At 29.5% G+C, this 27,346-nt stretch overlaps 1 protein-coding gene across 1 annotated transcript; it reads left to right on the top strand.

Annotated features, from left to right (window-relative positions):
• Positions 1–13,904: 13,904 nt before the first annotated feature.
• On the top strand, positions 13,905–16,292 carry LOC100199972 (matrilysin). Its single transcript, XM_065799779.1, has 5 exons — positions 13,905–13,999; positions 14,129–14,481; positions 14,958–15,256; positions 15,937–15,987; positions 16,125–16,292. Exons 1-5 carry the CDS (start codon positions 13,934–13,936, stop codon positions 16,244–16,246), a joined length of 891 nt encoding a protein of 296 aa, XP_065655851.1. The 5' UTR covers positions 13,905–13,933; the 3' UTR covers positions 16,247–16,292.
• The last annotated feature ends 11,054 nt before the right edge of the window (positions 16,293–27,346 follow it).

The following is a 27,346-nucleotide window of genomic DNA, read 5'->3' as shown; positions in this document are numbered from 1 at the left end:
GCTACTACCACGCTACCAACTTTTGCAGCAAGTCATAATGTTACCAAATCTCCTTGTTTTTGGTGCGGTAATGATCCACATCCAAAAACCAAATGCCCTGCACGAAACTCTACATATACACATTGTCATATAAAGGGCCACTGGGCAACTGTCTGTCTTTCTAAGAAAGAAAACAAAACTTACACCAAAGCAGCAGTTGTTAAAGAATATAACGAAAAGGATGATAACACAATAATATCTACGGTCATAGCAGCAATTGACTCACCTGATAGACTAATTAACGTCACCATAAATGAAAATCTAACATATGCACTGCTAGATACTGGGTCCGACAAAATTTTTATTACATCAAAACTTCTTCGACAATGGAAATTTTCATACGATACTCAATCTACCTCAAAGGTATCACTAGCAGACAACTCGACATTAAAAGTTGAAGGTATCTTCCATGGTTCATTATTATTGGCTAGCGAAAAACTAAAAGTACAATTCCTCGTTGTGGACAACTTGGTGGCACCAGTAATTATCGGAATGGACGTGTTAACATGTCATTTCTCAATTACCATCAATTTTAAAGGAAACAAAGAGCCTCTAAAATTCTGTTTAGCAACAAAAAGTATGAAATGTTCAACATACGCCTTAATACCTGGAATCGATATTAACAAAATAAAACCAGTAGCTACAACCTCACAACATATTCCAAAAAATATCTCCGTCATAACAGATGAAATAAACCGCATACTAAAAAAAGATATAATTCAAGTAAGCCGCAGCCCTTGGCGAGCTCAATGTTTTGTAGTATTAACAGGAAATAAAAATCGCCTCGTGATCGATTATTCAAATACAATTAATTTACACACTCCGCTCGATTCATATCCTACACCACAAATCGATGACTTAATACTTAAAATAGCAGTCCATAAAATTTTTAGCACAATTGATCTCAAATCGGCGTATCATCAAGTGAGAATACGACCTGAAGATTACAAACTAACCGCATTTGAAGCTAACGGCAAATTATATAAGTTCAAACGCTTACCCTTTGGATGTACAAACGCGGTACCAATCTTTCAAAGAGTAATGGATGAATTCATTCAGGATAATAAACTTGAAAACACATACGCTTATCTCGATGATATAATTATCGGTGGAAAAGATGCCCAAGAGCACGATAAAAATCTTAGTTGCTTTCTACACGCAGCTAAAATCGCCAACATTGAGATAAACGAAGAAAAGAGTAATTTAAAAAAAAATCATACCGAATTCTTAGGCCATATTATTGAAAATGGAACTATAAAGCCAGACCCAAAAAGATACGAAGCACTGATAAATATGCCTGAGCCAAGATTGTTAAAAGAGCTAAACCGAATGATAGGTTTATTTGCTTATTACGCTAAGTGGATACACAATTGCACAGCATTAACTCTCCCACTTACCCAAGCAAGAGACAATTTTCCAAAAAATGGTTTAACTCCAGATGCCAAAGAAGCAATAAAAATACTCAAAAATAAACTTGTAGAAGCTTGTCTAGCCTCCCCTAATTTAAAAGTTTCATTAACAATAGAAACTGACGCCTCCGACTCAGCACTCGGAGGAACACTATTACAACTTAGCAGGCCCATTGCCTTCTTTTCAAGAACATTAACTAATGCCGAAAAAAAGCATGCGATAGTTGAAAAAGAAGCGGCTGCCATAGTGGAGTGCTGCAGAAGATGGAGGCATTTGATTAACTCAGTACCATATATTAATATAATAACCGACCAAAGATCCATTTTCCTTATTTTCAATAAACAGAGTGCAACAAAAATCAAAAATGAAAAATTAACACGATGGCGTTTAGAACTAGCTGATATTAATTATACAATCTCTTACAGGCCGGGGAACCAAAACATTGTAGCAGATGCCCTTTCAACATGTTGCTCGACTGTAAATAACACTAAAGCGTTTTACAGTATCCATTCCCAGCTATGCCATCCTGGAGTTACAAGAATGATACATTACTGCAAAACCAGAAATCTACCATACTCCACCGCAGAAATTAAACAATTAACAAACCAATGTACAACTTGCAATGAACTCAAACCACGTTTTTACAAACCACCCACAGGTCGTCTCATTCAGGCAACAAGACCTTGGGAACGCTTATTGATGGACTTTGTTGGACATTTACAATCCACTACAGCAAACAATTACATCCTCGTGGTGGTTGACGAGTACTCACGCTACCCATTTGCATTCCCCTGTCAAGACATATCAGCGGACACTGTTATACAACACCTTCTCAGCCTCTTTTCATTATTTGGTGCACCATCATCTATTCATACAGATCGTGGAACTCAGTTCAAAAGCCAAAAAATCAAAGTTTTTCTTGAAAAGAACGGAGTAATTAAAACTAGAACCACTCCTTACCATCCCCAAGGCAATGGTCAGTGTGAACGAATAAACAGAACAATACTAAAAGCTGTTAGTCTAGCTCTGAAAACCTCAAGTCTAGGAAAAGAGAAATGGGAAATAGTATTGCAAATGGCTTTGTCCTCCATAAGAGGACTTTTGTGTACCGTCACTAACGAAACACCCCATCAGAGGATGATGAACTTTCAATGCTCGTCATTAATAGGCACTGTTTTACCTAACTTCTTAACAGAACAGGATGCCACAATCCTTTACAGACGTCAGGTACGAATGAAAGGAGATCCACTCGTTGACAGAGTTCAACTACTAGAAACAATATCGCCCCACTACGCTCGAACAAAATTTCAAAATGGAAAAATTGATACTGTTTCAACAAAAGACCTCGCCCCACTAGAAGACCTAAATCCCCCAACAGAATAAGTCCAACAACAATTCGATGATTTGAACATTGAACAAATGATCATTAGCAACAATACCAGCAATTCAATAAACAGAAACCAAGAAGAATTAAACGAAACCAACGAAGTAACTTCAAGCCAATTAGTTGAGAATTCAATTATAGATAGTATCCCTTGTAATCAGTCACCTACAACAGCGGTACCTAGTCAGCCTATACAGAAAGTTACTACTCCCGAGAATCTTACTAACACAACCTCAAGAACAGGACGTGTTACGAAAAGGCCAAAGTATCTAGACGACTACTTTTCTTCCTAGTATAATATCAGAGGTTAAGTCTATACTCTCTGCCCTAAAACTTTCCTAACGTGGAGAAGACTGTTATAATTTAAGTAATAATGTAATATAATATTAATGACGTCACTTCCCGTCTTCTGAATATTACAGTTATTAGTAACGCTATTTATATAAAATCTATTATACATACGGTTATTAGTTACGCTATTTATATATGATAGATGTTTATAGTTCTTGTATAGCCTTTTTCTTATATTTGAATAAAGCCAAAATATACATAAAAGACTTTTTTATTATGGTTTACAACAATATTATTATTATGGTTTTACTATTTTATTATGGTTTACAACAATATATTAGTAGAAAATCACTTAACAAAACTTTTTTTTATTTTACACTGAGTTTCATCAATAAAAACTCAACTCAGAAATGATGAGTCTTTATTGATAAAACACAGTGTAAAAGCATTTCTGATGAGTCTTTATTGATGAAACATGATGAAAAATGAAAAAAAAATTTTTTGTTAAGTGATTTTCTACTAATACATAATTGCTCTGTTCTTTTAAGAACATTGAACACTATATTTTGTAGAATACATTTTAAAATTGTTTATATATATATATATATATATATGTATTTATATATATATATATATATATATATATATGTATATATATATATGTATATATATATATATATATCTATATATATATATATATATATATATATATATAAATATATGTATATATATATAATAGATTTTTTGACGAGATTAAATAAAAATAACTACATGATTTTTTACTACTAAAAGTTTCATGCGTTTAGCAATCATCAGGTAAAAAAATACATGTATTTTTTATTTTTATTTAATCTCATCAAAAAATCAATTATATAGCTCTGATATCATTCATCGTGCACTCTTGCTGAATATATGCTCACAGCAAAATTAAACTTTTTAGGTATAAAAATTGAAATTTATAAAATCAAAGCACATAAAATTAATACATACTTGGGAAATTCTCTTTGTTTACATTTTCTTTTTCGTAAATAGACATTCTCATTATAACATTTTTCTTTTGTAGTTGTAAGTTCAAATTTTTCACAGTCTTGCTTTCTGTGGAATTAAAATAGTTGTATTAATAGTTGTATTAATACTTATATATTTTGTATCAACAAAATAACTCTTCCTAACAAAATTATTTAAAAAATAATTGTAATTTATAGATATAATACCTGAAGAGAATTTAGTTTTGATTTGTGGAAATTTAAGCCAATTCTTCTCAGCATTTTAGTGCAGTCAATGCTTTGGTACCTGGAGGCCAATAAACAGTTTTATTACAAATTCAATTAGATGGAATTACACCTTCTTCTCCTTGTAAATCTTCATTCCAAACAGCTCCTTTCCACATACTTGATTTTGAAAATATTATATGAACTAATAAAAAAAATGAAAAACCATAATATAAGTGTACTAACAGGCCTAGTTAAACTAGCTAAATCTTGACATTTTATAACCATGATACTTGCTAAACAATAGTATTAGTAGACATTATTAGCAAAGATAAGATTTTCTTTATTTTATAAATTTATTATTTTTTAAATTCATTTTTATAAATATATTTACATTATATTAATCTGCATAGTTCTGAATATATTATGTTTAAATAACTCAAGGCATCAAAGAAAAATAATGAAAGAATCCCAGGTTGCTAAAACATAATTAACTACATAAGAGTAATACGGAATATTGAACAAAAATAGATAATATTCATTACTAAAACAAAATATAATATAAAGTTTATTATAAAATATCACACAACAATAACTTAGTTTGATTGAAAATATAAAGCAACAAAAATTAAAAAAGAAAACATTTCAATAAATAATAAATTATCATTCAAACAATTTTAAAGACCAAATAATAACTTGTAACTTATTTTTTACACATCTTCTTATCTAATAAACATTAATATTAATACCAATTTTTAATATCATTAGTATTTATTAGTAGACAACAATAAAATATTTCTTTATTATATATATATGTAAATATTTATAACAATCAAAATTAAAATATATGTAAATATTTATAACAATCAATCTAATTTCCTTTCTTTTCTGCCACCTTTTCGAAATGGAGCGTATTTTAAGAAGTCAGACAAAATGCCACCAATTAAAGTTTCAGTGGCTTCATCGTATTCAATAGAAGAAGCTGTAAATAAAAAGAAAAAAGTTTCATATATCTTAAGGTACACCTTTCATAGCACCATATAGTCTGGTAAACTTCTGTTAGTATAACAAGAAAAAAATAGTCAGTCCTGATCTGAATAACAAGTTAACACCAGAAATAGCATCTGGTTGTAAAAATTGCCTAACCTCGCTCATAATGTAATATAATCATATTAATGAAATTGAAGCTGTAGACATTTAACATTAATTGCCTCTAAACCATTGAAATTATACTACCAAATAAGAAGCTATTGTTCTAATATATACAGTTATAAGTTTTTATAAGTTTTGACATGAAGCTGTAGAAATAAAATTAAAAAAAGTTCTGAAACTAAATGATATAACTATTTAATAAAATACTTATTAAAACTCACTTCTGATGATTGTGTTTTTTTCATTATCTTATATCTTGTCCACTTCAACAAATTTAGCTACTGAGAAAATAAAACTTATTTGGCTTATAAATTCACTATTATAATCAGGCTTTGTCACTGTGTTTTGGGACTTCTTATATCAGTAAAAAAATATAACACTCTCTTTTGAAACTCTATAATTTAAAATAGTTTCACAAAACAACTTTTGTTGAACATTTTTACAAACCTAATACAATTAAACAAAAATTCACTAAAAACTAATTAATAACATACTGCCTTCAGCCATTGAGAACTTATCAACGCTATCTAATTTTGGTACTTTCCTTGTTTCCTTTTTTCTTATCCTCTCTGAAAGATAAAAGAAATTTGCTTCAAGCTCCAATATCAGTTACTGTCGAAAGCAAGTGTGGTGGTCAATACTGTTATTTTGGTCTTGAGACTTGTATACAAAAAGCTGTTTCTGCAGATAGCATAAGACTTCTGCTATCAGTATAGCTAACAGCTCGTTTACTTATTCACGTGAACAGCAGTGCTCTACTGCCATTTCGCCAGTTTATGATTAAAAGAAACATCGTTTTTTTCAATTTCTTCTGAGAAAAACACAGTATCATTGTCACTTTGAGACAAATAATCATAAAAAAATTCTTCACTTTCATAATCGCTTTCCGGATTTTTGTCTTCTTCTACTTAACTGATATTTTGTGAAAATTTTGAATTGTCATTATTTTTTTCGACTTTCTCTTCTTCACATCTAGAAGATGATTCTGCCAGAGCTAGAACATTAGAGTGGTATTTTCGCCAGTTTCTTAAATAAGCCATTAATTTCTTTTGTCGTAAGAACAAGTAGAAATTTGAATACTAAATAAAACGTATTTGAAAACTCAAAATTCAAAATTTTATACATGAACACCCTTTGTTTTGCACATTATACTAAAATATTGCTTTATTACTTTTTCGCTTTAACTTTTTTTAATTTTCGCACCAATTCAACGGACGGATTTTTTATAATTAAGTTATTTTGTCAACGTTGATTTAACATTGACACAACGTTAAATAAACAACGTTTAAATCGTAACGTTGTTTTCACGTTGAGACATAGTTGAGCAACGTTGAAACAACGCTTCAACCAAATTTCAACGTTGAAACAACGTAAAGATGCCGGTTGGGATGTTATCTCAGTTATACTTTGAAAATCTTCCAAAATGTGCTTTCTTATATTTATTTGAGCTATATGACTCAATCGAGTTTCCATTGATTTCTCGTCCCTTTAAATCCCCGTTCAGATTTTATATATGTTTTAATTTGTTTGTTATGGTACTTAAATTTGCATAGCAACAACCTATTTCTGCATTATTGTTGTTTTAATAATATTTTATTTACGATAAATAAACAATTTTGGGCGTGTTGTATTTAAATAAGATTCATAATTTTTATAAGGTTAAAATTTTTTGGTTGTTATGGATACCTTACTTTGCTTAGCATAGCAACAACATATTTTCGGTAGTTGTTGGTAATTTAATTACTAGCGCTAACAGTAATCGAACAACTTTTAATTTTGATTACCTACACTTGTAAAGACTTACTAACAAGATTACTAACAAGAATTAGTACTCCGCGCAGCATATATATTACAATATTTAACTTTTAAATACAAAATATTTGTTATAAGAATTATTTAGATATTGTTTTATTAAACTTAGACATACATTGTTTTCTCCAAAAAAAAACAATCTTAGTATTTCAAAACAATATATTACTAAAGATATATTGAAATTTATTCAGTCAAAAATTGCTATATTTAAAGAAGGTGGTTTTAGGAATGCTGTTCAACGATTTGTTTACTTGTATAAAAAAAAGTGGAAATCTGCAAACTATACTGTCAAAAATTTTGAAAAGAAGTTTGTGAATTGGTTTAATGAATATTTAATTGTCAAAAAAAGACAATGAACCAACTGCAAGTAGACGTGGTTGGAAACCAGTTTCATTTGAAGTTTTAATAAAAATAAAAAACGGAGTGTATCTAGCCTACTTGAATCTCATTCATCTAATGAATTATTTTTTGCTGCTAGTAAAAAATTGAGAGATAAGTATACTGTTATTGCTCTCAAGAACGTTTAAATATTTCAAATACAGATAAAGCAGGTGAATATTCAGCAGACGAAGCATTGACTTTAATTATTGATACTATTCTGACAAAGCTTCATATTAATTAATTAGAAGTGGAGCTTTAGAGAAAGAATACAACATCTACTCCGCTTACAATGATTTCAGGATGCAAAATAGAAATGTTATCCTGCAAATATAACAATGGAGAACTATTCAGCTTCAATTCCTATAAAAAATTTAATTATTAATACTTTGCAAAGAATCTCTGCAGTTCAAAAACCAGCGCTGAAGCACTTAAAAAAGAAGGACAACGCAACCAAAACAATGACACTCACATGTAAGGCTGGTTTGATGATGCTACGGGCCAAAACATTTATAAACAAGTTTTATCAGAACCTGACACGAATAGAGATTTAAAACGTAAAGAATCATTATCTATTATTTGCCTAGTCACATAGGATTTTACTTAACAACAACAACGAAAAGGTGCCTATTTGGAGAAATTTAAGAAATGAAAAAATTTGTCATCCACAGCCTAATCTAAACCTATAAGATTTGTATACAAAACGGAATCCAAGGAATCTGTGATCGAAGAAGATCAGTACATTGAAAGTAAGATAGAAAGCTTGGGTATGATTTTATTAGAGGTTTGCGGATCTTCTATTGAAGTGAATTGTAATATTGAACTTACAATCATTGATGGGAAGATTCAAATAATATTATACGTTGCTTGTTCCAGAACCACCACTAAAAGTGGTGGTTCTAGAATAAGCAAGGATGGCAATTTTTCAAATCGTGCTTTTGCAGCATATGAACAAACAGCTGAAACTATGAGTATTGATCAAAACCTTATATTCAGAATTTACATTATCTCTTCAGGATATGAAATAGATTGCCTAATATTTAAGGGCTATTGTTTTGTCAGATTATATGTGTCCCTTTATCTATGGTATTACATAGCTCAATCTGTTCATAAAGTATTGATACATGGATATGACATAATTAAAAGCCTTACATTACTTGTCGGACTTATGTCAGAGGAAGGTCAAAATTGAAAGACTTCAAATCTTATTGCGATCAGTAATCTTACAGTGATCTTGTTATTTCATCGGTGCGTAAATCAACAACGCACTGAAAAAATCATAAAATATTTCCTTCAGATGTCTTACAATTACTTAAACAACCTTTAAACAATATTGTTGTTTTATAAATTTTTGATGTAATATAAAGTTGACAATGTTTTCTTACACTATTTTTTGTTTTTATTATTTCTAAAACATTATTAACCTAAATACTTAACTGTTATTTAATATAGGTGGTTCGAAAACCCGTTAAAATTTATTCAAAAATCAATTTACCCTTTTTAACTAAGGAAAGTATCTGGTAACTAAGCAATATAAGTATCCATAGCAACTAAATAAAAAAACTTATCACCTTTATAAGAAGCGTGATCTCATATTGGTACTCATGCCAAATTTAGTAAATATAGCACTGATAAAAGATCTGCAAATACCTAAAATAGGTTGTTGCTAAAAGTATCCATAGAACAAAATAAAAAAACGTTACCTTCATAAAAAGCGCAGACATCATATCAGTACACATGCTATTTTCAGCGAATATAGCCCTTATATTAAATTAGTTATGAGTTTTGTCCATTAAAAGTGAATTCTGGCTCACAGTGCACTGCACAATTGGCAGTGACACAATTTAGGCACAATTGTCTAAAAATGGCGAAACTATTTATGACTTAAATATAGAATATAGATACATTTTTATGGGCGTTTTTGGGGCAAAGGATTTTATTTTTGGGCTCCATTTTAAGTTTGGAGAGATCATGACCACACAAGTGGTAATTTTAAGGGATGTTAAGGGTGGTCATGTGATGTGTCAATGGTTTTTAAATTAGATGGAACATGTTGTTTGTCTCAATATAAGTAATTGCGGAATTAAAATCTGGGCATAATTTCTTTTTAAAAGTGATCATGATTGAACAACTGGTTATTTTAGGGTGGTCAAGATTGGTCCTGGGTTGTCCCGATCATTTTTAATTAGATGGGGCATGTTTTATATCTAAATATAGTTAACTGTGGTTTAGGAATTTGAATCTGGGCATTTTCAGTCTTATGGAATAGGAATAATCATGACTACTCAAATGGTCATTTTAGGGGTGGTCAAGAATGGTCCTAGAATATCCTGATGGTTTTTCAATTAGATGGGACATGTTGTGTGTCTAAATTTATGTAATTGAGATCGGAGAATTCAAATAAGGGCATATTTGGTCTCTTTTTTGAATTTTATTATTTTTGATATTAATTTTTTTTAATTTCTTTTTGTTGAATAAATATTTTTAATTATGACCGTAAGTCAACCTTCATGTTGTAGTGATTAAAATACTTCCTAAAATTTTATTAAAAAGAACTTTCAAAGACTCTATTAAACTATTTTGCATTTTATATAAACTTCTTTAAAAGATTTTGCGTTTTTCTTTCATTTTTAATTACAGTTACAACGTATTTATATAAATGTCTAAAAAAATAAGGGACTTGGTGATAAGACAAACCTGTCTTTGTTCTTGCCATTTTTATATATATTATAAAACACGGAACTTGTAAATATTAAAAATGACTTGTAACGGCTAAAAAAAAAAAACTTACACTGGTTAAAAAACTGCTTGTCGAACAGAAAATAATACGCACAATGTGATAATATAGAAACAACCAAATAAGCTATAACTTGTGGAGTTTCGCACAGTTCTATATAAAGGTGTCCTACTTTTCTTACTATACATTAATGATCTTCAACATCAAACTTATTAAATTTTATTTTAATTGCAGATCACTCTTTTTCATTTAATAAAAATATCAAAACTTTTTTTAAAAATAGTCAATGAAGAACTAAATAAAGTAATGAATGGTTTATATGAAAAAAACTGTCTTTGAAAGTTCAAAAAAAACAAAATTTTCCTTATTCCAAAAACCAAACAAATCAATGGAAACAACTCCTATTCTACGCAATCTACAAATTAATAAAACTGTTTAAAGGCAAACTTTCGTTAATTTTTTAGGAGTGAATTTTAATTAAAATCTATCATGGAAACAACATATAAACTCCATTGAAAATAAAATCTCAAAATACACAGGCATGATCTATAGAACAAAACCATTTTTAAATTTTAGGTCTTTAAAAAATTAATACTTTTCTTTTATATAAAGTTATTTAACTTACGGTAATATTGTATTATTATATCGAATATTTCACTTAATTAGTTTAAAATTAAATCAAAGCGGTTATTATTTTTGTAAATATTTATCTTATTTCTTAGTTTAAACTTTATACTCATGGGAAAAATTTTGTAAAAAATGTATATTGCAACACGGTGCTCGGCGATAAGACAAAAATAATGCCTTCCTCTTGCTTTAATTTAATTATTTAATTATTTTATTTGTAAATTCATATAGGTTGTAAGTTTTGCATTTCTCCTCCAGTCTATGCGATTTAACTTATTTATTCAATCTACTATCAGATCCTATGAGCCATATGGTCAAAAGCCTGTTCGTGAACTTTTCTGCTGCTTAAAACTTGTTTCTTATTTGTTAAATTAGAGTATCGAGAACGGTATTGAATACGTTCACCTCAAACTGCTTCTCTTCATTTTTATAAAAATAAATTTTGTTCTTTGCCTTTTTGTGAAAGGTCCATCTCTTTTTTGTCCACTTTTGATTCATTTTGGTAGACAGGAGGCAATCAAATCTGCTTCATTAATGAATTTAAACATTAATGAAAAGCCTTCATAAGCTTCATCTTATTATATATGAAAATGTTTTTTGATTGAAGTGAGACACTGACATGTTTATTGCTTAAAGAGATTTGAACCAAAAGGTTGTCATAATGATAAATTCAAATGACTGAATTCATTTTTCTTGCAATTTTACTTCATTCAATAGCTCATCAGTTAGATCAAGGTCACAAAACTTTTGCAAAGATATAAGGATAAAAAAGATTTTAAAATAAATGAATCGAACCAAATTGGTTTTCTACTTCAACGGAAGATTAAGCGGAATAAACACCTGCAAAGTTGTAACCGTTGCATGACATATAATGAACTTAAGGATTTTTCTGAAGTATAATCGTTTCTACATTTTTGTACACATCAGACAAGTTAACTTTATTGTCTTACGCTTGACCTCCGCAGTTTTTTAAATTGATGTCATTTAGATAGGACGTTCATTTTTACCTTGCCTTGAGATTTTTCATCCTGAGAAAATCTACATTACCTACCCATCTTTTATCATCACCATAGTAGACAAATCGGAGAACTAAGGTGATTGGCTCAGTTAACGAGAACGGAATAGTAAATAACCGTATAAGCTTCTTTGATGATGTTACCGTGGACAATTCCTTCGCACTCTTCGATGAATTCATTTTGAGAACTCCAACTTAAATAATGCACATTACTTTTATTGTTATTATCTTGTTGGCAGCGGAAAAGCTTCTTCAAAGTGAGTGTAAATAATAGCTACGCACACGCAAATGGATGAGCATTTAATTGGAAGTTTACGCCTCCTTCCTAGAGGTGGAGTATGAACCACAGATCCTTTGTTTCTGAGGCAAGTGCGCTACCACTACACCACGGCTGCTCAAATAAAACTGAACTAATCCAAACAAAGAAACAACTTAAAAAAAACTATTTTGCGGTTAATTATACATAAATTTTATGAAAGTGTTTGTTATTTGTGTTCGATAGTTCAGTTTATCTATTTTGTTAACCTCACTAAACAAGGTGATACATTTGTTAGTTTTTAAAAGAGAACGGTAAGAAATAGGAAAAAACGGCTAGTTATAATTATAATCGGTAGTCTGATTAATTGGTAAAGTAATAATACTTAAGTGATGTCAGATAAAAAACTTTTATCCCCATTTTGGAGAAAAATAATAATAATTATTTTTTTACTTTTTTGGTTCAAAACTACTTTCCGACTACATTTTGTTGCGCAATGTGTTATCATTTTAATTCCATAACCTTCATTTATTTGATGTTTTGTAAAGCAATGCGTTCTTGAAATATTTTCATTACCCAAATATCAAAATGCTCAACTAGCCCTGCTCTACTCTACTAACTTTTTTTTAATCAATTTTTTTTCAAGTAATCAACTTATTTTTAAACTAAAATTCCCCAAAAGTTTAATATAATATAAAAATTAATGAATAAGCCACCAAAATATTATTGATTACATTTATAATAATCAAGTGGTAAAACAAAATGTTTTTACCCATTGAGCTTGTTATACGCGATTGACTGTGCACTATTAATTTTTTTATTTTTATTTAATTTTTTGTTTTTGTTTTTATTAATAATCCTTTACGGCTGTAAGGTCAAGAAATCCTTACGGTCTAAAGCCGTAAAGTATTATCACAGAGCACCACGGAAGAGCATTTGAAAGGAAGTTCACGCCTCCTTCCTTCCCGATGTTATAAAGCTTGCCCAGAGGTGGCGTTATACCAAGAATCTTTAGCATCTGAGGCGTGCTAAGTGATTAATTAAGCTTAAATGAATTAAGAACTAAATGATGTTCATAAATGAAGTTTATAAATGATGTTCATAAATGGAGTTCATAAATCATAAATAGAAAGGAATGTTATACTATAATTATTTTTGAACCAATTTTTTTGCAATGTGGTTTATTGTTTATTTGTTATTGTTTTGAAAGTAAAATCATAAACCATTCTTAAACGATGGTAATATCAGTATACTTAAAAAAGGTTAGAGGTAGTTAAACTAAAGTACCACTTATATTGTCATGGTTATAATAAAATTTGTTGAATTATCTTTTTTATTTGAGCTTTAAGTTTTAAACGGTTGATTTTAAATCGTAAACACTAAACTTCAATGTTTATGTTGTTTGTTTTTTTTAATTGTTTTTTATATGTTATTTTTTTATCCAATTTCTATCCATAGACACTTAAATGCGTCCAACTGCATATACAATTTTGTAATTCTGCTTAACCACCTAAACAAGTGAGTTTATACAGCTTTACTATTGTATAAACAAAGCTATACATATAAATAACTTATAGTGCTTGCCTGATAAATCTATCGTTTTAAAAGATTTTTTGGTAAAATGGCATTTTTATCACTAATTCTTTTTGGGTTTTTTTCATTAAGTATTTGTATGGACAATCCGACGGTATAATTTAATTACTTTTGACAAAAAAAATTTGCATTAATTATTTCACATAATAAATATTTACTTAATCAAATTATTTATAAATTTTTTTTTTTTAAGTTAATGATTTATTTTTCATACGTTTTATAGACTTTTTTAAAGCGTTATGGGTACTTACAGTCCGGGTATAACGACAATAACTCCTTAACTTCAGCTATTAAAAAAATGCAGAAATTTGGCAACCTACCAGAAACTGGTGTTCTCGATAAACAAACATTAAAGTTAATGTCGACTCCTCGTTGTGGAGTTTCTGATCATAATCATTCCGGGTACTCTTCAAAAAAATGGACTAAAGATAAATTAACATACAAAATAATTAATCATACACCAGATTTAGGTCTTGCAGAAACTGCAAGAATTATTCAAGAAGCTTTTGATAAATGGTCCCAAGTAACGCCATTAACCTTTACACGAGGTTATGGAAATACAGATATGATTGTTGAGTAAGTTATCTTATTTTATTGCTGCTTTATCTTCTTTTAACACTTTATTAAACGATAGCATTTGTTTACAGACAGTTTTATTTTTATCGGACTTTAAGCAATCCTATTAACTATAGTAATTTTATAGGATATTAGGGCGTAGCATTTACCTTATTTTTGGGCATAAGGTCGTAGCATCAATCGAGCTTCTTATTTTTACTCAGTTTAAAGTAGTTGAAACTATATAACAGTTGTCCGGTTTTATTTCGCAACAATAATTAATGATAATTTTATTTCAATTTATTCAAATTTGTTAAATTAAACTAAAGCGCCTTACTCATTTTGAAAAAGTTAATATTTTTATTATTATAAACAAAAATAAACGTTCGGCAAATGTAGTTGAAACAAATAGAATTGGGAGGAAAAACAATGTTAATATAATAATATAATAAGGTATTTTATAAAACTAGCAAACAAAGTTATTATTTTTTCTATAGTTTTGGAAATCTCCGTCATTCTTCGTGTGCCTTCGATTTTGATGGGCCTGGCGGTGTTTTGGCTCATGCTTTTTTTCCTCCAGATGGCAGAACACATTTTGATGAAGACGAGCATTTTACTGATAAGACTACTGCTGGAACTAATCTGCTCTGGGTTGCTGCTCATGAATTTGGTCATGCACTTGGACTTGAGCATTCTGCAGTTCAAGGATCTCTTATGTATCCTTACTATCAGGGATATAAAGAACCATTTGTGCTTCATCAAAATGATATCTCACGCATTCAGCAATTGTACTACGGTACGTTTATATTGTAGTTTGTGTGTGTGCGCATTTGTATATGAGCGATTGTATTCAGTTTAGGAGTGTGTGTAAGTGTATGCATTCTCCAATTTATACATATACATTATATATATATATATATATATATATATATATATATATATATATATATATATATATATATATATATATATATATATATATATATATATATATATAAATTATGTCAGTTTATTTTACAAATAAAGTGCTCAATGTTCTTAAAGAACAGAGCAATAATAAATTAGTAAAAACACTTATCTAACTTTTATCTTCTGCAGCATGTTTCGCCATCAGTAGGCTAATCAGGAAGAATGTCTAAACATCAAAAAGTTCAAATTATAGAAAAATTATTTTAAAGAAAGTATCAATTCCCAACTTCCTGATGAGCCTACTGATGGCGCAACATGCAGTACAATATAATAGTTAGATAAGTGTTTTTACTAATATATATATATATATATATATATATATATATATATATATATATATATATATATATACATATATATATATATATATATATATATATATATATATATATATATATATATATATATATATATATATATATATATATATATATATATATATATATATGTATATATATATACATGTATATATATTATCCTTAGCAAAATAAACTTTTGTATCAATAGGTAGTGGAGGAGCAACGGTGCCACCACCCCCCATAACAGCACTTCCGCCAGGTTTGTCTTCTTTTTTTTTTACAAACGCACAGAAGTGAAAATAAAAGTCTAACATTTTCAACGTAATGTTTTGTCTAAATTTAAAGTTTTTTCTTTCTTTTTGTACAGCGAATAACTGCTGTATTTTTTTAATTAAGGAGCGTGTACTAACTTCTATGGAGACAGTTATTGTGAAACTATAAAATACGGATGTACTTGGGATCATTGGAAAGATTTTATGCGAAATAACTGTTACAAGACATGTTTTTGTAAAGCTTAATCTTTTCACTACTTTTGATAAAAAAAAGTTAGAAAAGCTCAAAGTATCATTTTTGTTTTCTTTATTTATTTAAAGTTTTGATATTTAATTGCTATTGCAATACAAAAGTACATTTTATTTCAGGTCATTAAGGTGCTATAATAGTTCCTTACGGTTTTGCCATAGAGCACCATAAAAGAACATATAACAAGAAAGCTCTGGTCACTTTATTTACCAATGTTCTTGTATAGCCAGAAAGCATAGGCATACTGATCCTCGAGCTTCCTATTTCTGAGGTCAGCCCTTTAACTAACAAGCCACGGCTAATTATATAGTTTTATATAATTAAATATTTTCATAAAATATACTAAAACTTTATGATTTAAAATTAAATTTAGTATAAATATTTTACAAACTAAAAATGTTTTTAGTAGACGGTTTCTTCATAATTTAAGTAATATCGATATAATAATATAATATAGATATTACAACATAAATAAAAATATAGATATAATATTAAAACATAAAATAATATAGATATAATATTACAACATAAATAATATTACAACATAAATAATTATAATATATATAATAGGTTTCAAAAGAAATTTAAATGCTAAGGGAACGTCCATAAAGTACGTACGCAATAAAATCAATGCTTTCGGATCCCCCTCCCCCCTTGTACGCACTTGTGCGCTTTTAACCACCCCTCCCCCTCTGCGTACGTACGTGTTATTTATTAAATAAGTATGACCCCCCCACCCACCATAAAAAAAAAGTTTTCAAAACATTAAATACAAAAAAGATCAACATTTTTAGTTAGAGATTTTTCCGTACTTAATTAAAAAACGGGCAATTATTAACAAAAGGAAAGAAAAATGATTTAAAAATGATTCGTGTTGCGGTTCCATCGCTTTGTAACCATTTTCGCAGTACTCATAGATGGCCAGAAATGGAATGAAACGTTGGGGGATGGTATTCAGCCAATTTGCTTCAAACGATAAACAACATAACTTGTTCTGGCATTTCACAATTTGTAGACAGTACAATGCGATTGCTGACAATGTTTCTCTACCCAAACAGGATTCGGCGGTTTATATGCTTTCCCAACTGGTACTGCCCGGCAATTAACCTTCGATAACAGTTTTCTCCCAAACCTGGGATAAAACGTCAGCCGCTTTTTGAAAGTTTTCTCCAGTTCTTGGTTGATTGTCTTCTCAGAAGAATCAAGGTGATTGCCAAAATAATCATGGGGAAGAACTATTCCAGCCAAATCACAAGAAAGCGATGCTATTCTTCTTTCAATGAGGTTGAAGGCTGAAAGCCCAGTCGCATTCACACCATGAAGCAAGAAATCTAAATCCAGCAAGCGGAAGAGATTAACAGCAGTTGCTAACGTTTTAGGGAAGCGTGGTGCCTCCTTTTGAGCTCCATCAGTCTCCATTAACATAATTAGTTTACGTCTAACCAACTTAGTTTCAAAAAGCTCCCTCACATCAAAAGCATATGTAAAAGCATTCGATGTATCGTGTTTCCCACTTCGTCGCATGAGAATTATAGGGTTCAATCTGCATTTTTTATGTTGTAAGAACTTAACTTTCGATATTTAATTTTAAAATGTTTTAATGCTATTATTCTTTATAGTTATAAATTACAAGTCGTTTATGTTATTATGGTTTCATTATTAAAAATATATTATTATTCATAATATTTTTAAAGTTGCTTGTTTTTATTATTAATTATTAATTAAAACTTTAACTGTTAGATTCTTTTAACATAAAAAAATGCAGGTAGAACCCTATAATTCTCATGCGACGACTTCTTATGCGTATGAAATCTCCACTGTAGGATACATTTTCATTATTGTTCACTTCACGTATGCCATACACAGATGGGATTAACTTGTGGTGTGGGCCAGCGACAAAGTCATGATCCATAAGTTTGACCTTGTATTCCATATGCATCAGCAACAGCGCTTGAAGGCTTGCAGCAGTAAGGCCCAACGACACTCTGGCTTTATCATAATTGGTGATAAAAAGCACAGCTTTTGGTCCAAACAATTTGCAAACTTCAAACATGTCATCAATAAAAGGTTTGGAAAACATTCTATCATCATTTCTTTTTCGCAACGAATTTTCTGGACGTAGTAGCTTCACTGGAAATGTGTTGATATGCTTTTTTCCTTCAGAAGTGTTTCTACGTCGTGGTAAAAGACGAAGGTACAAACCACTTCCACTCAAGTTAAAGCCTATCTTCGTCAGCTCTTTCTGAAGATCATCCAAAGTGGAGACACTACGAAGACATTCTGTTCTTCGACGCTCATCTGCTGACAAATTTTGCACAATTTTTATGATTGTTGATAAAAGTTCTGGTTGATCAATTTCGAGCCGTGATCGTCCAGGATGGTTTCGCATAAACTATTTTAAAGCAATTGATACTTCAGGGTTGTTATGACAAATTGCTTCAATGCCCTCTTTAGGCTTTTGTCTCCGTTTTCTTTGTCGTGCCGATTCACGAATCAATCTGAAAACAAAATATTACACAAATCTTTGATTCCGTTATAAAACCTTCTATACTTAAGGTTTCCAGGATTCTGCGAACTTTGTAAATCCTCAATTAGAAATTCTTTCTGACAACAAAAGCTTGAAAGTTTATGCCTGTTTAAAAGTTTGGTTTTTATGGCCAAAACATCTTTCTATATTGTTAAATAAGCTCTATTTGATATATCTCTTAACATTTACCTGTCCAAGTTTATTTTTTCTCTTCTAATGCTTTTTTTCAAATTGTCTAATTGTTTCCTTGTTACAGTAGACAAACCAAAACCGCGTACGATTATCAAGGATGAAAGCTGTGATTCAAGATCTGAGATTTTCATCCGAATTTTAAAATGCACCGGATTTGCTCCTTCCTTCTCGTTTGATGTTAAATCTAAATTAGCAAATACCCAAACTTTATTGCTTTATTGCTTTCACTTTTAATTCGTTTACTAAATTAGCAAATACCCAAACTTTATTGACTTTATTGCTTTCACTTTTAATTCGTTTACTTTTTTTTCATACAAAGACTGATCATACTTTACTATTTTCTACAACTCCTGTGCGTGCTGATACAGCTTTTGTTTTTCAAGTGCTGAATATGCTTTCTTATATAAACTCAAGGAGTTGAAGATACTTTTTCTTGTTCCCAACAAATTTGTTCGACATCTTGGAGATAAACTGTTGTTTTTTATGTTGCAAAGCATTTAGTTATTCGAATAGAAAAGTTTGTACGTTTTTTGGTAACTCCTCCCCCCATATTTGAGTACTTTATGGATGCCCCCTAAGAGTCTACTGTTTAGACTAATTTATTATTTTCTGTATATTTGATAATATTCATGAATGAAATTGATTCAATTAATGAAAAAGTTGTTGAAAGGTGTTATTAAATTGTTTTTTAAATTAAGAGATATAATCAAAGGAATACTTTTATTTTTATATTTTTTTAAGTTGCAAAAGATTTATCGCTTTGTCTTTAAAAAAACTTCCCGTACCCAAATTTGTCGAAACGCGTCGCAAAACCAGAAACTATTCACAATTTTGCGGACGCTGTATCGGTAAATTTACTAAAAAGAAAGTTTTCATCCAAAAGACAAGTTTCAGAGTAGGATACTGTTAAAATAAGAGTAATTTATTGTTAAAAACTCTAGGAAGCGAGGAGAAAAAATTTTACTATAATTTTAAAAAACTTGATTGCTCTTTACAAACACACACATGCATATAAATATATATATATATATATATATATATATATATATATATATATATATATATATATATATATATATATATATATATTATATATATATATATATATATATATATATATATATATACAGTGGTTTTCATAGATTTAGACGCACTCATTTTTTTTTACATATATGTAAGAAAATATTTAAAATAAAAATAAAATAAAAGTGCTACCGCTATGTTTAATGTATAATTTAATAGAGGAAGTGAAACTCTATTAAAGAGTACCCTAATTTTTTTTACAGGATGTTCATTACTCATTCTATACTAATTAACACAAAAAAGTTAATTGATAAGCTTGATTTTATTTTATTCATAAACTTAGACGCACAATCAAAAAAGTCTTATATCTTGTTAATTGATAGTTAATTAGTAGTTTTTTTCACATATTTCTCATTAACATGCCTAAATTAATTGAATTTGTCAAAAAACCTTATATAAATATGACTTACCTAGAAGTAGTTAATCATTATTTAATAAATAAACACAAGTTAAGTTAGTTTTGCTCTAAAAAGACGCGAAAAATGGGCAAAAGACGTATCAAGGTGAAAGATGGCAAATTATTGCTCACATCAAAGAAGAAACCAAAAGTAATAGAGAAATCACCAGGTTAATTGGAGTTTCTGAGAAATGCGTTCGGACAACGAAGTAAAACTTTCTTCACACTGGTGGTGCCAGCAATAAAAGGAGGCCAGGTAGACCCTTGTCAATCACCAGAAAGGGCGATAGTGCCCTTTTTAGAGCTGTCAGAGCTAATCCAAGAATTAGTTACAAAGAATTGACCACAGATTTCAATACAATACGAAATACATCTACTTCTCAAAGCACAGTCCGCCGAATACTTATAAATGGTGTCGTGAAAAAAGGTATCAGACAATAGAACAATGGAAAAACATTATGTGGAGTGATGCGAGTAACTTTGAGCTTATCAATCGCATATATATATATATATATATATATATATATATATATATATATATATATATATATATATATATATATATATATATATATATATATATACACACACATATTGATCATAAAATTTTATGAATTTTTATATTTGCCTTGGCTGTTCCATTCATAAATTAAACAAAAACGTCTAACTTAACGAAGTGCACCAACGAGAAGTTAAGCCATAAGAATTTACACTCCATCAGTATATCTGTCATGTTATCTAAGGTTAGCCCTCCATTTTTGGATTCTTTCTTTTTCTTGATAGGCAGTTCATGTAAAGTAAATGTAATTGTGCCTTAGGTTAGCCCTCTATTTCAGGGGCGGATCCAGGATTTTTATTGACTGCAGCAAAATGTCATAATATTTTGTCCCGTTTTAAAAAAAAAAAGGTCCTCGCTTTTCAAATTTGCCAATAGTACTTAAAGTCCAAGTTTGTTGACTGTACTATATGGTCTACATATGCCGACTCGCTGGTCTAAAAGAGCTAAATTTGCAGGCTTAATGAACTAAAGTTCATTGATGAGGGGGGAGGGGAGGTATCACACACCATTCGCCCCAGCTTTGGATATACAGTGGCTTATAGTGATACACGAGGTGTACCCTACCACTGCTCGCTTCCCCTGTCCGTTTAGAGCGGAAGAACGTTACTTGATTTACGCAACGTTAAAACCATCCAGTTAAACTGAATACTTTTTAACGAAATGATAATTTACTTGTCTTTTATGACATTTAATCATGACTAAAACCCTGACTAAGCCCTTATCCTCAGTCGATGTATATACATTTATTTCTTAATACTCCTACTGCCCTTCAATGTATTTATGCCAAGTAATACACAAAAAATCATCATATAATTTTATCTATATATTTAAGTCAACAAAATATTTGTGGTTGTTAAAATACGTTTTGGTCTGCAAAAAAATTGGGAGTTGATATTTGAAAATGAAAATGGCAAATTTAATGTAAATTTGTTTAAAATTCAATTTTTTAATTTCATTTAATTTGTTTTAAAACACATTATGCTTTATTTAATGGCTTTCTTTATAAAATTTCTGAAATTTAAAAAACGATTCATATAAATTTACAAAAACAATTTATAAATATTTTCATTTTTTTAATTATGAACTTCATTACTTTAAAACAATAAACTTTTTGTCAAATAATGAAAAAATGAACCAGGTTTCAAATCAAATAAAAAATAGAATTAAACTTTTTCAATAAATATATATTACTTTTAAATAAATAAGAAATGCTTTTAAAATTCAAAAACAGCAAACTTTAGGCATATTACAATTAACAATAATTCAACTAAAAAATCTCAGCAAATAATTAAAACGAAAGTGTCAATGAATAAATGTCAACATAACAAGACAAACTTAATTTGATAGTTCTTTGTTTAAAACTACATAGTTCTTTGTTTGAATTTGGATTAGAAAGTTTTCATTGGTTTTTAATAAAATAATGTAGAAAAGTTTATTGTGATGATAACACTCAATTTCAATAAAGTAATGCATTAAAGCATAAAATATTGAATATGGAAGTTAAACAAACTTTATCTTTAATCAAGTTGAAGAAAAGCCATTGAACAGTATTGTCAAAAGGACTTTTTAACCCACCTATTTCAAATGATTTTGGACATGACCAAAGTTTAAAAAATAAAACATTATACTGTCAAAGTTTTATATTCGTTTATCATAGTTTCAAAATACATGTTAATGTAAACAAGAGACATCTTTGTTTCAAAAAACATTTAAAAAGTATGTCAACAGATACTTTTCTTAAAATTCTAAACTTTGTATTAAGTAATTCTGTAATAATTTTCCTCACATAGCAAATTTGTAACAAAAGTGTTTCTCTTAATAGCGTTTTAATCACCTAGACTAATTCTTCATGTGTAAAGTTTTTGAAATGCCTTGTGACATGTGTTGATATTTTATTAACTTTTTCATGCATAATTTTGTATTGCCAAAATCCAAAACAAACTTACTATGTTTATCATTTAGATCTCTAAGTAAACAATCTCATCATGCTCGTGAACCACATTCAGCTTTAAAACTATTTTAAGTATGTAATAAGTATATACCGAAAATAATTACTTTAAAAGATCTCAATAAAACCAAAATTTATTGTTATTAGAACAAAAAAACTTGGTTGCCCTTATTTTTGTATCCTTATGACTTTATTTAGTAAAAAATACAATTACAGGCACTAAGCCCTTTGTTGAGGAGGATACATTAATTTGTATTAACTGTTTAGGATTGTTTAAATAAATTTTTAGCAACTTTAGAAAACTACCACTGATTCCATGATTTTTAAGTTTTTGTTAAAACCGTATGATCTATCAAATCAAAGACTTTTGATTGGTCAATTAAAAAAATACTCTAAGAGCATATTGTGATTTCTCAAACAGAATACTTTTGGTCAAATGAAGTACTGCGCTTTTTAATTTGACTGGTATTTAATATTTTATTGCAAAAAGATGATCATATAATTTATTGTATAGAATCCTTTCAAAAATCTTTGAAAAACCAGAAAGTACAGAAATTAAACAACAATTAGTTATACTTGATAATGTCTCCCCTATTCCTCCCTCCTTTAAATATTGGTTCCACTTTGGCTACCTTTAGATGGTATGAAGTTAACGTTAAACGTCGTCTAAATTTAAACGCCGTTTTAAAGTAGAAATAAAATAAAGTAGAATAAGTGATAGAGAATAAAGTGGTAAATTAAAGTTTTTTAATTGTTCGACTCTTATTTTTGTAAATTCCAAAAGTTTTAAATAAAAACCAAGATAAATTTAACTAAATATAGAACCAGAAAATTCCAGAACAAGGTGGTATAATGCTTGTTGAAAGATCTTTTTGCTACAATCTTTTAATAACCAAACAAAATTAATTGAAATAGCAATAAAATGTTTCATGATGCTTCCCTCTATTATGTTACAAAGTCTTTTATCGCATCCAAAAACAAAAGAAAATGCAAAATTGTTAGAAGGTAAACAATTAAGCTTGAGTTTTTTCGATAAAAACAGTTAATGCATGAAAAATATAGATGAACTACATGCCAAATATCAAATTTTACTTGGTACGGACATAGTATGATTGCTTTGAGGTGTCCAAGTTGGAAGACAAAGGCTGAAACATAAGGTTTTATGTAGAACAAACAAACATTTGAGAAAAAAAAACGATGTAGTTTTTTAATCTACTATTTAAAAATTGATTAATAAAGACTTCACAGCAGAGTTTAAGAAAATTAGTTAGAATGTATCTTGGAAATAGTTGCAAGAATCATTAACTCTAACAAACAAAGTACCAAACTATGATATCTCTTAAATCATAGTTTGATATTTTGTTTGTTTGAGCTGGTGCTTCTTGCAGTTATTTCCTAATGTTAAGAGTTAATATGAAATGAATGTAAGAGAATGGATAACACGTGAATGGCTAAAAAAGTTCGATGGAAAGTGCAACAGTATTGTTTTGTTATTGGCAGTAATTCAGCGGAACAAATCAAAAGTACGTCTGGTGATGAACTATCGTGAACTAAATCAATATGTAACCAATCATACTGCAGATAGCGATGTTTGAAGTTCCAAGTTTTGCAGTTGGAGAAAGTTGGAAGATAACCTTAAATTACTTGATCTGAAGAAGGCGTACCTGCAGATTTATGTTGACAAAGTATTGTGGAAATATCAAGTTGTGAAATATGCAGGGCAATGTTGTTACCTAAAAAGATTAGTTTTGGCTTGAAAGAGTTACCCCCAGAATAATAACAGAAATTTTAAAAAACTTTTAAAAAAAGGAGCTCTTGAAAAATATAAAATGGATTTAAAGTTGCCAGAAAAATTTGGTGTTGGTCGTATGCTTAGATTAGGAGTGTATAAGTGAGGCAATGAAATACCTTAAAAACCTGCTCAAAACTCCTGAATGAAGGACTACATGTCCGCAAATCTTTTCTTGTTGTAGACAGTTGACCGAACATTTTCCGATAGCAATTGGCTGCGTTTTTCGTGCAGCTATCTAAAAAGACTTCTGAAACAGCTGTGTTGTACAATATGTGGTAGAATGTGTGGTAGAATGTGTGGTAGAATGTGTGCAATGCAAAAAGTTTAGCTATTAGTAGCTCTCGAAGTGGGTGAAAAAATAGTTGAAGATTTTTCATGGCTAAGGAAACAAAGATTACACGGCTCGCATTATTCTTGCAGAGCTGGAAAGCGTGATCAAAGGATTCAACCTAGTATTAAAATGGGGTTTTGAAAGTGTTACCTTAATGAGCAATTCTGTAACAGTTGTTGGCTGGTTAAATTTTTTTTAATCATTGGAGACCATTCGAGTTCATGGTCTTGGAGAATCACTTGTCTAAATCTTTAATTGAAGATTTTGTGAAAGAATGCAATTTAATGATAAAAGTTTATCTTTTGAAGTCAGCAGAAAATGAATTTAATGCTCTAATAAGGGTATCCTAGAACTGGTTGCATTCAACCTTTTCTGCAATGGCAGTTAATGTCATATTAGCTGGTGTATAGTCGTTTTATAATCATCATCATTTTAATATTAATCGAACACTTGATCTGATAAAACAAGCATATCCTCAAGAGAGCGTATCCAAAAAAGACAGTAAAAAAATTGTGCAAAAAATATTTATTGGTAGATCTCGCGCCGATTCGATGAGAGGAAGGAAGTCTTGAAGTTGAAAACAGTTGGTATCGTTTTGAGATTGAAGTAACTCATTACAAGTTGGAGATTTATTTATCAACATTTGATTCCAGTAAAAAAGCAAACTTGCAATTTAGAGAAAATTACTAAATGAAAAAGTAATAACAGTGTGCTTCCATTTAGAAAAAATATTCCAAGAAAGAGGACCTTTATGGCAAGTGCTATTTAACAACAGCCACATAACCCACTTTAAACTTGTGCGTGAGCTATGCAATGAATGGGGTGTGTTCGTCTTCATACGTTGTGCTTCCAGGTCATCTGAAAATGGAGTTTAAAATCGATTTTTTTTTACATTTTTAAAATCGACAAAGTCGACTAAAAGTCGATTTAGTCGATTTTAAAAATAAAAAACGATTTTTTTTTACATTTTTAAAATCGACAAAGTCGATTAAAAGTCGATTTAGTCGATTTTAAAAATAAAAAATCGATTTTTTTTTACATTTTTAAAATCGACAAAGTCGACTAAAAGTCGATTTAGTCGATTTTAAAAATAAAAAATCGATTTTTTTTTACATTTTTAAAATCGACAAAGTCGACTAAAAGTCGATTTTGTCGATAATAATTTATATTTTCGAAATGAATTGTTATAAAAATAATAATGTTTAGTTTTGCTTTCTATTCTTTAACATCATATTATTTAAATATTAATGGAGCAAAACAATAATAGAGAATGGCCGCTCTAACAACTGGACAATATATTCCTAGACCCCAATGATTTAGGGATTACCATTAATTCTTGTTATACATCAAAGTCACTGCAATCATATTTACAATATGATTGTATAGATGACATTTAGATTTTGGAGCTTCACAACTTAATTTTGCCCCAGGACCCCGAGTCAGCAACCCTGAATGAAAGTATTCATGAAAATCATAAGCATCTAGTAAACAATAGAAGAAAAAAATTAATAAAATAAATAACCGTTGGTTTAATTAGGTATAATTTTTTTTTTCTTTTTTTTTTTTAATGTAGTTATTAAGGTGCTCCCAGAAGTCCTTACAGTCATATTACGTAGCACCAAGAAGAGCGTAAATAATGCTAACATGCTGTAAACTAGATAAAACTTTAAGAGAGTAAACAAGGAATAGATAATAGTTATAATTAGAAATGTCATACTTCCTAAAATAGCCATTCACTATGTACATTGCCACCGGGAAAAAATAATAAAAAGTTTGGCAAGTTTTGTTAGAATAATGTTTTGCGTTTGCTTGCCAACACTTGTAAGGGTTGGCTATCTAATTTAAGCGAACGGTTTCATTCAAAAACTAATATCATTTGCAATTGGAATTATTTTTTCTCACATCTTCATATGTGTCCATTTTTTTTGTAGACACTATTTTGATCGTCTTCATTTACATTTCTTTTTCTTAGGAAGTAGAGCTGAATCATCACCGTACTACTAGTCACCGGTGATGGTTCATTGGTGTTTAAGCAGCTACTGAGAAGGATTTATCGCATCATTTTATCGCAACCGAATAATTGACATTCCCATTAAAGTTAAACGATGTTTTAAGTTCATGTTGTAGTGAAGATTTATCTATATCAACTTCTGAAATTATCTCTGAAATGCAAATACCTTAGCTGGTTATTTTTGTAATCTTTTTGAATGGTTTGAAGAGTATGACACGTTTATTCATAACTATAGTTAAATATTCAATTACTTTAG

Source organism: Hydra vulgaris, chromosome 06 (assembly GCF_038396675.1).
Source record: "Hydra vulgaris chromosome 06, alternate assembly HydraT2T_AEP".
Lineage (NCBI taxonomy): Eukaryota > Metazoa > Cnidaria > Hydrozoa > Anthoathecata > Hydridae > Hydra > Hydra vulgaris.
This window is presented reverse-complemented; position numbering and strand designations above follow the sequence as displayed.